The sequence below is a fragment of the Musa acuminata genome, chromosome BXJ1-6, assembly GCF_036884655.1.
Source record: "Musa acuminata AAA Group cultivar baxijiao chromosome BXJ1-6, Cavendish_Baxijiao_AAA, whole genome shotgun sequence".
Taxonomy (NCBI): Eukaryota; Viridiplantae; Streptophyta; class Magnoliopsida; order Zingiberales; family Musaceae; genus Musa; species Musa acuminata.
In genome coordinates, this window is record NC_088332.1 from 20,262,637 (window position 1) to 20,272,376 (window position 9,740).

The following is a 9,740-nucleotide window of genomic DNA, read 5'->3' on the forward strand; positions in this document are numbered from 1 at the left end:
TCTGAAAGTAAATACACTCCAACATATTAACACTCGGATGCACCGGTAGAATAGTGATTGAAGTCGTAATCGATATACAAAAATACAAACCTTACAAGAAGGAAAGATAAAATTATATCTTAGACAAGGGTTCATACCTCGAGATTTTTTTTTTATCTTCCCTCTAATTTTTGATAATATATTATTTTTTAGATTTATTAATCGGAATAATTGGGTTGACAAGGATGCAGCAAAATAATCCTAACAAAACACCACATGAACTGATGCACAAAATAATTTCCAAGACAAGCAACCAGATATGTATAAATATATGAGAATGCCCATTGCATATACAATAGCCATGAAATAGAAGCAACACGAGCTGCCTACATCCTTCTGCACTTCCGAGCTCCATACTGAATCGAAACCTTTTAACATTAAGCAAGGCTTACATAATGAATGAGAATTCGGCTTCTATTTGGGAATTCCATCTTAACTAGCAAGCTTGAAAGCATCAATGAAAAGCCCATATGTGAATCCCATCTTGAAATTGTTTAGTAGCGCAATAGGAAAGGTTACTTTGGGCCGACTGTAGTAAAATCTGGTCACATACTCAGTAAGAAGAACACATACCACTGCAGCAATTACATCATTCACACCCAAAGCACCAAATGACAGAGAAATTGTTTGTGCAACATAAAAGCCACCCAACAATGAGATACCACCAAAAAGTGCTCTGCGAGGACTGCTTCTGAAGTAATTCCTTGAGGCATCTGGGATGAGGCGAATGATGTCAATTAGTCTTCGTGGGCCCTCATTTTCCTGTACTGCTCGAATACTTCGGTATCTGGGTGAATACTTCTGTGTCATTTTGTATCTCTGAAGGTAGAACTTTTTTTGTGAACCAAAGCCAAGGTTGGGCACTTGGACAACAGCTCCACCGCATGCCATTTTTTACACTATGGATCAAGAGAAAACAAGCAACTTAAACGCTAAAGATACGCACTAGAGCATGCAAAACTCACTAGCTATATGTGAAGCAGCACTAATAAGATTATTATGGAAGAGTGTCCTGAGTTCCTAACAATATAAAAGATGAAACATTTTCCCTGTCCTTAAACAACTTCCTCTATACATCCACTTGAAATATATGTTCAAATATTCCAGTTGCTTCATGGGCAGATCACTAATGTGGAGAAAAAAAACTAATCAAGTCCTAGAAGAACATCATCTATGGAACCCATGAAAGGAGTAGCAGCATGGAAGCTTTTTGTACGATAATTATACATATTGTACTCGCACATATTTGATACGCCCTGAAGCCTTATACCAATCCAAAAATAAAGAGGATCCACGCATACTGCTGAAGCCACCGGCCCACAAGGACCAGTCTCCTTAATCTCCCTTTTCTGCTATATATGATGTCCAAATCTGTCTGTTACAAAGTAATTTGAGTTCCAACAAAACTCAACATTTTAAATCACATTCATTGTGCTACTGACAGAATTGGGAACAATTTTGAGGCTATAATAAAATAACTATAAATTGTATGAATTATTGTAGATAACTTTTTCGTTATCATGAATGTGTGTTATGAGGAATGTCAACCCATTTAGTCATCATCGTACCCATGAATACATTGGATAATTAGCTAGGGCATTATAACTTATAGAGTACATGGATTTGGACCTTTGTCCTCAAAGAGAGGGAAGAAACTAGAATCTTGTACCATTTCACTTCCAATTTGTACATTGTAGACATAGTGGCATGATAAATGTTGATGCCTCCAACAAGTACAAGCCTGAATTATCAATTAGAGAACTAAAATACTAATAAAGATAAATTTATGGTATAGAAATTAAAATGCTAACCAAGTACAAGCCTTAGGATTCATATATATGGCAGTTGTGAAAGATAAGTTAATCTTGTTACTGTACCTCTCAAACTAAAATAAAATAAATTTCCTAACTGTATACGATCGCTTATACTGGGACTGCATGATATTAATTAGGCTTAAAATATAACTCTTTTGTCCAATTAAATTATAGACTAAATTAGTAACGAAAATCAGACAGAAATAAAAAAATAGAAAAGCCTACTACAAGAAGTTGATGAGGAAGTATAAACCCTCTTGGTTCTTAACTTGGCTAAAGAAGTCTCGAGAAAGGACTTCTCCAATTCAATTCGCTAGAATTGAGTTGTTCACTTTATATATATCTGATTCGACAGCAATTTATCCAGAAGTCTACGTACTTTGGCCCCCAACACGATGCAAAATTATTAGAACTATATTAGCTATTGACTGGACCTCAGTTCCAATTCAAAGTCAGTGATGGAGCCAATGAAAAGGAAATAAAAAATATTAAGATATGAAGCACCAAAATTGCTGAAGAACAAAAATTCAATTTTTCTATGATCTATTACTCATGATATGATCTATTACTCATGAATACCTAAATTTCTATTACAAAAATTCAAGATATGAAGCACCAAGATATGATCTATTACTCATGAATACCTAAATTAACAAATCCAGTAACATGATCCAAGATATTGACTAGATTTATGGTCCAAAAATCATCCAAATAAGATGAAATATTCTAAAATAGATATTACTCATGAATATCTATTACAAAAATTCAAGATATGAAGCACCAAGATATGATCTATTACTCATGAATACCTAAATTAACAAATCCAGTAACATGATCCAAGATATTGACTAGATTTATGGTCCAAAAACCATCCAAATAAGATGAAATATTCTAAAATATGATTCTTGACAATATTAATACAAATATTAATAAATTTAATATGCAAATTATATGATTTAAGATAAATTTCTGCAGATTATTTTTCTATTTTTTCCACATCCTCCATTTTGTTCCGAAAGGATGCACCATGAAAAATTTATAAAAATAATGAACTTTACTTCTAGGAACTTTAGCCCACGAGATCATGCTGAGATTGTCAATATGTCATCTGAGTGTTCCACCATCACTTTTTAATATGCAACATCGAGGTCTGTATAAATGAAACTTGAGCATTAAAAGTTCCCCTCAAGAATGTATGACAAGTGCAAAATCATATATGCCATGTCCCAAAAAATTATGAAGTAAATATGCCCCAAATTATATATCAACTGATTTGGGCAACACACAAGAATACATTAAATCTACTGATTAACCTTCATCAATGGTCGCTAGTAGCTCAAGCAACATGTATGTACATACATACATACATGAGCTACTAGCGACCATTGATGGAGGTTAATCAGTAGATAATGTAAATGCGTCCGTTTAGTAAAAGGAGATGGCTTTTTAGTCAACTACCAACGGCAGATTATCCATTGCGCTTTAATTTTTCACAGCAAATTGACCAAAATAAGATCATCCGACAAAAGAACTGAATTTTAAAACGATTGAAATTTCAATACATAATAATGGTGGTAACCTAAACAAGAAGCTTATTAGATTTGCTAACCCTGATCGACGACTCGTAGGCAAAGAGGGCAGCGACTGGCCCGCGGTAAGAGGCAGGACTTGACCGTGGAGCCGCGGGGGTGGCACTGAAGCGAGTGGGTTAGCGCCGGCGACGGCGGCTGAAGGCTGGGTGGACAACGTGAGACTTGGGAACGCGACGGTGCTTTTGTCCCCTGTTTCTTTATCGATCTGCGTCAACTGACCATAATGCCCTCGTCCTTGGCCACAAGATGAACCGAACCATGGAAAGCCTTGTTTAATCCCCAGGCGGGACCCGGTCATTGGTTGTAGGCCGTTGGACCAAAGCCAATATTGGCCCGGCCCGACATAGGAGGAAACGACACTCTCTGTTGCTCGACTCGTGTGTCGTTTCCCGTACATCCGTTTCTCGTTCTCTATGGAGTCTCGACCTCCGCTCCCCGTTTGTTGTCCCCAAGTGTCGCCATTTCTATCCGTTTCTCTTTCTTGCATCGACTCGAGATTTGTTAATCGAAGGAACGGAATTGGTTGGGTGTTTGGTCGACGACGAGGTAAGCATGGATAATCTCATCAATGCTTTCAGTATCCCTGTCGGTCCAACGTTTAATTCTTTCCTTGGATCTGTTCTTAGGTTTAGCTTGATCTGCGCCAATATTTTTTCACTTTGATATATAGAATCATATTCGAATCGAAAATACGGGCTTTCTGATTGCCATGTATGAATTAGTTGAGAAAAGTACATTTGCTAGCGGTAATTCCTGGTTTTCCTTCTTTTTTATGATTGATTTTTACCCGGGACACAGATGCTTGATGTGTGATCAAGACATGATATGAGTGGTTCCATCGCTTCCTCTGGTTGTCCAGAGTATTGCATGTGGGCATCGTCAGCGGTGGTAAGGAGGCAGCTTTTCTTGATAAGGTCTTTGGGTGGATACTGTTGTCGGATACATTCACATAGAATGCGAGGGATACAAGGCGCTAATGTCGAGGCATCAGAGGCTGATGCTGAGAGCATTATTCGGAGGGTAACACCAGCGCTAGACCCCATTCGTTATAAAGGCCAAGCAGGTGAACATTTTCATGCTTGTAAAATTGGTAGCAATTTAGTTTTGTCATTGTGTTGGTGGTAGTTAACTTTACCATTATGCATCTATGAGGTTATTTACATTTTCCATCACTGTAGCATATTAGAGTTCTTATAAAAAAAGGTTATATTTTCACTGTTAATTGAGAGAGAAGGAGAACATAGATTATTCTGCATCACATTAACAAGAAAAGTCATCTCATGAGCTACCAAAGGAAGGTATGTGGAAAAAAAACCTGAAGTTTGTTAAAAAGTAATGTCTAGTCAACTTGTGGTGATTCAGAATTAAGTTTCCATCTGTGTTGTATTGTAGAAGGTTCTTAAGTCTTATTGGGGATAGAAGAAATGGATAAGTGAATGATGACTATTATCAGCCCTGAAGATTAAATCAAATTGAAGTTATGAATATTATCATCTTTATAGTTGCTTCCAAAACCTCTTCTTCAACCTCTCTTCCTTATTATTATTTCTCTCTTGATTCTCTCCAGATTTCTCTCCTTATTCATTGAGCTTGTTCACAAACTAAGAATTTCAATCTAGAATTTACCTATACATACTGAAACCCCTGCAGCTGCTGCTTGTTTACTCTTTTAAAGTTATTGACCTTGCTACATATGTCATGCTGATATAACTTTTAATGCCTAAAAATTAAAAATGAATGAAAAATACCCAGTTATGCAAAACAGGAGTTTCTTTTGAAAATGTTTCATATACTTATATCTTTTCAACTATAACTTCATAGCATAACTGTTTTCTACCTCACACTTCCTAAATTCAAAAGAAGTCATTTCTTCCCATTACTTGATGCAAAAGCTGGCATGGCATCCTACAATCTGTAAAAGAAACCATGAATTCCCTCATCGTTTGGTTAACCTGATTGATCAATAGTCATGCCTTGTTGACAATTTTTAACCTGTACAGCAATTCCTGACTCCAAGTTTGGTTTCTTTAAATCCAGCTTGTTAAGGATGATATCAAGAAAATTATGCTAGAGCATGAATGAATCAAATAAAGCTTGATACCTTTGGATTAACAAACTTTATAATCTAGCAACTAGATAGTGTGCTGGTTTCTCGTGAACATGAATAGCTTATGTCCTTGTAGTTTGATAGCTTTGCCTTCATTTCAGTGTTACTGTATCGAAACTAGTTCATATTAAATGGATCTCAAGTTACTTGCAATTTTTTTTAATAAATCATTTGTTTTGCACAAATTGAAGATAAGATTTGACTTCCAATTGATTCGCTTTGAGGATTAATCCTGAATATTATGTTATATTCTCATTTAGATTCGCATAAATTCAAAGACGTAACCTTGAAGCAACTATTCTTTTTTGTAGCATAACAAAATATTTTGCTGAAATTTGGATTTTTTTTTTTTTGGCAAAATCTTGCTGAACGCAACTCATTGACAAAAACTACCATGACCTTCTTGTACTTTGAGTGCGATGAGATCAATGTCATTGTCAAAGAGTTATTTTCACCCTAACGATCTTTTCATCTTTTTTTCCAGGAAAGATTGCAGTAATTGGTGGATGTCGTGAGTACACAGGGGCTCCATATTTTGCTGCTATATCAGCTCTAAAACTCGTGAGTACCATCACTCTCATATAGTCAGTTCATATGTTAATTATGTCGAACTTTGTTCCGTGTTCATTGTTGCTTCTAATTTCATATAGCATCATAAATATAAATTGGTTGGCATGTACCATGCAGGGGGCAGACTTATCACATGTTTTTTGTACAAAAGATGCAGCAACAGTGATAAAGAGCTATAGCCCGGAGTTGATTGTGCATCCAGTTTTAGAAGAATCTTACAGTGTAAGGTAATCCTTTCTTAGGAAAGTCTCTTTGGGGGCCTTGTACAACAAGGGTTGATATACAATTTGGTTTCTTAGGGACGACGAGAGAGACTCTGTTTCTGCTAAGGTTCTTTCTGAAGTTGGAAAGTGGATGGAAAGATTTGACTGTATTGTTGTTGGTCCGGGACTAGGAAGAGATCAATTTCTTATGGTATGCTGCTAGCTTGAGAAGTTATTCTCACAACCATTGACTTTTATGAGGTTGTCCTATTTCTATCTTTGTGATTTGTTTTCCCATATCATTTCTCCAATTCTTGCCTTCGCCATCTAGTTTCAAAAAAGTGTTGTATGTTTATTACAACACACCTTTCTTAAAATTAAATTACATGAAGAAAGGGTTCACTAAGGTACCTTCTTCTGAGAAACCTACTGTGCGTGAAGATTTTAGGAAACAGTGGAAATTAGAAAGGTAATATTAGCTCAGGAAATACTATTTCTGCTACTAAATCTGAGGTGCTCCTAAAACCACATGAAAGTTGAATCTACTATTCAGACATCTGTTTGATCCATTGCAACAGTTAATCTATTTTAAACTCTTTTTATATGTTAATCCATTGCAACAGTTAATGCATTGCAATTAATATGACCTTATTGTGAATTGACACCCTTTGTCCAGATTCCCTGTCATTCACAAGGCATGGATGACTTCTTATGATAGGAACATATTTCATTCAGTGACAATCATTATGTGATTAAGCGATGGCTACAACTTGGTGCAGTGCAATATTGTATGATTTTTCTGACTATTTCACACTATCAAGGAGGACCAACATTTTGCTAGCTGCAGTATACATGGGAATTTAGTGTGTGTGTATATAGCAGAACTTTCTAAAGCTCTTTCGATAATCTATCCTCTTTCTAATGACAATTGGAAATGATTTGTTGGGAAAACATCAAGAGTTAGAATGACTCAATAACAAAGAGAAAATCTGCATCCTTAGTGGAATGTGGTTTGATGAATATGCATATCCTATTATAAATCCAAATGTTGAGAACAGATTCAACAAACCATGTAATCTTCCCATGGTCAAAATAAAGCTTGTTTGGTATGCCAGGGTTGCGTGAGTGACATCATGAGGCATGCAAGGCAATCAAGCATTCCAATAGTCATTGATGGGGTATGTGTTTTCTGCATTATAAAACATGCATCTTATCTCAATTGTTATTCTCTAAATCAGAAGCACATGGATTAATTCATAAGAGATAACATTGATATGATTTGCAGGATGGTCTCTTTCTTGTCACTAACAACCTTGACTTAGTTCGTGGAAACCCATTAGCTGTCCTAACACCAAATATCAATGAGTATAAACGCCTTGTCGAGAAGGCTTTGGATTGTGAAGTTAATGATGAAGATGGTACCAACCAATTACAATTGCTTGCCAGGCGGTAATCATCTTTTGAATTTCTCTTTTCTGTTTCTTTTGTGATTCACAAGAAGGCTAAACATAGCTTTTTGTCCTCGCAGGATTGATGGTGTTACTATTCTTCGTAAAGGGAAGTCAGATTTTATTAGTGATGGTGAAGCAGGTCTTAGCTAAATGCAGTACATATTACTATCTTTTTTGAATTTTAGGTATCATAGTCATTATATAATTAGCTGTAGTTCTTTCTGATGGTTTATGTCTTACAGTCACAAGTGTGAGCACATTTGGCTCACCTCGACGTTGTGGTGGTCAAGGTGACATCCTTTCTGGCAGGTTTGTTGTGATTTAGGATGTCAGATAAGCTTTGTAGTCTTTTGCCAATCACGTTTTTGCATTTAAATCTGTTGCATTTCTTCAAGTTATACAACCCTAGGCCATTTGTTTCTGTAAGGTTTAATTTTTTTCTTTTCTTTGAAAAAAACTAAAATGCATTTACTGCAGTGATGAATTTACCTTGAAAACAGATTATATGAAAGGGTTGTTGATAAGTGAGACTAAATGGCCTTATCAGTTGTAAAGTAGCATTTCTTTGCCAGCAGATATAAGCATGTAACTACATGCAACTTTAAGATCTTGACTCTAGAAAACATATTATACTCTAGTTTTGATGTTTCTAAATTCTGGTACACAGTCAAGTGCTCCCAATTTGATAGAGACACATTTGAGCACATTACAGACCCAGTGTGTATTGGTATATATATGTAAGTCGTATAGAGTGTACATAATCTATGTGCTATGTTTCACGGCTGCAACACTGTTTTGCAAACTAAAGCTTTCACTTTTGCATAATTTTCATGTGATACTAGTGTTGCAGTATTTTCATCATGGGCACGCCGGCATTTATTGTCTACAAAAGAAGCCACTGGAAAGAGGTTTGACAGTTTGACTATATACATTTTGTTGGATGAGATCATTATTCTTTTAGTAAAATTCACTTCTAACTGTTTTGAAATTTTCAAGTTTGTCAAATCCAATGGTCCTCGGGGGCATTGCTGGTTCTGCACTGCTTAGAAGAGCTGCTGCTCTTGCGTTCCAAAACAAGAAACGGGCAACACTTACTACAGATATTATTGAGTACTTGGGGAAGAGGTACCACTGTCCCTTACAAAGTAGTTTTACCAAGAAAAAGCTTTTGAAATTTCAGCTTTACTAACTTCTTTTTTGCAGTTTGGAAGACATATGCCCTGCTGAATAATGCTGCATCCTCAAGATCCTGGATATCTTGGAAGAACTAATCACTCCTCATGGCATAATATGTGAAGATGTGCTTTCACTTCTTGTATGGTACATTTGAGTTCAAATATCTGCAGTAATAATTTTCAGTTCAGTAAGCAAACATTGACGACGATATAAGTCTGTGTATGCTGATAATGTGAATGCTGTGCTACAAAAATGTAATCTTGAACGGTACTTCAACACTTTTGTCATTTATCATCAAAGAGGCGGATGTACCAAATAATGACCAAACTCTTCTCCTTGCTTGATACCGAAAAGTGAAAAACAATGCGATGGTGGTTTGGTATCCGATAATATTATCAGCATTGGTTATGCTCATTCAATTCGATTTGATTTGTGTGGTCTATGCTCTTCATATTCTAAGCGTTGTTTTTTGTTTTTATTGTATGCAAGCATTGTTACGGGATGCCGTTGGAGATCTCATTTGTGCATCCTGTTCTCCATTTATACCCAAATCTGCTGATCTGGGTGGTGTTGTGGAATCTATAATGTCATGGAAGTACAGCAGCAGATTATGGTAAAGGAACCATTTCAAGCAACAATGCTACCTAAAACTTAGGTTTGGATCATGTTTGTATTTTTATTATGTAGTTGGATGAAAAAGCTCAGTGAATGTATAGTTGTGAAAAACTTTGATCGTTGGATAAATAATAGATGAATATTATTTTTTTAAATATGTTTTGAGGTAGTGT

At 36.0% G+C, this 9,740-nt stretch overlaps 1 protein-coding gene and 1 long non-coding RNA gene across 2 annotated transcripts; one reads left to right on the forward strand and one right to left on the reverse strand.

The window, feature by feature from the left end:
- Positions 1-256: 256 nt before the first annotated feature.
- On the reverse strand, positions 257-3,774 carry LOC135676609 (uncharacterized). Its single transcript, XR_010514350.1, has 2 exons — positions 3,463-3,774; positions 257-938 (listed from the first exon to the last, which is right to left on the reverse strand). It is a non-coding gene; the product is annotated as an uncharacterized LOC135676609 (long non-coding RNA).
- Positions 3,775-3,838: 64 nt separating this feature from the next.
- On the forward strand, positions 3,839-9,376 carry LOC103988678 (ATP-dependent (S)-NAD(P)H-hydrate dehydratase). The gene is made up of 12 exons (XM_009407285.3): positions 3,839-3,991; positions 4,244-4,508; positions 6,037-6,113; positions 6,240-6,349; positions 6,422-6,536; positions 7,441-7,503; positions 7,611-7,774; positions 7,854-7,915; positions 8,019-8,085; positions 8,619-8,684; positions 8,773-8,901; positions 8,980-9,376. The coding sequence occupies exons 2-12, from the start codon at positions 4,271-4,273 to the stop codon at positions 9,005-9,007; spliced, it is 1,119 nt and encodes a 372-aa protein (XP_009405560.2). The 5' UTR covers positions 3,839-3,991; positions 4,244-4,270; the 3' UTR covers positions 9,008-9,376.
- The last annotated feature ends 364 nt before the right edge of the window (positions 9,377-9,740 follow it).

Bases quoted from the DNA above. Each gene is read 5' to 3' on its own strand.
- LOC103988678 (XM_009407285.3), top strand. From the start codon at position 4,271: ATGAGTGGTTCCATCGCTTCCTCTGGTTGTCCAGAGTATTGCATGTGG. The intron at 7,504-7,610 runs GTATGTGTTTTC...TATGATTTGCAG, and splicing joins TTCCAATAGTCATTGATGGG to GATGGTCTCTTTCTTGTCAC. The intron at 7,775-7,853 runs GTAATCATCTTT...TTGTCCTCGCAG, and splicing joins TTACAATTGCTTGCCAGGCG to GATTGATGGTGTTACTATTC.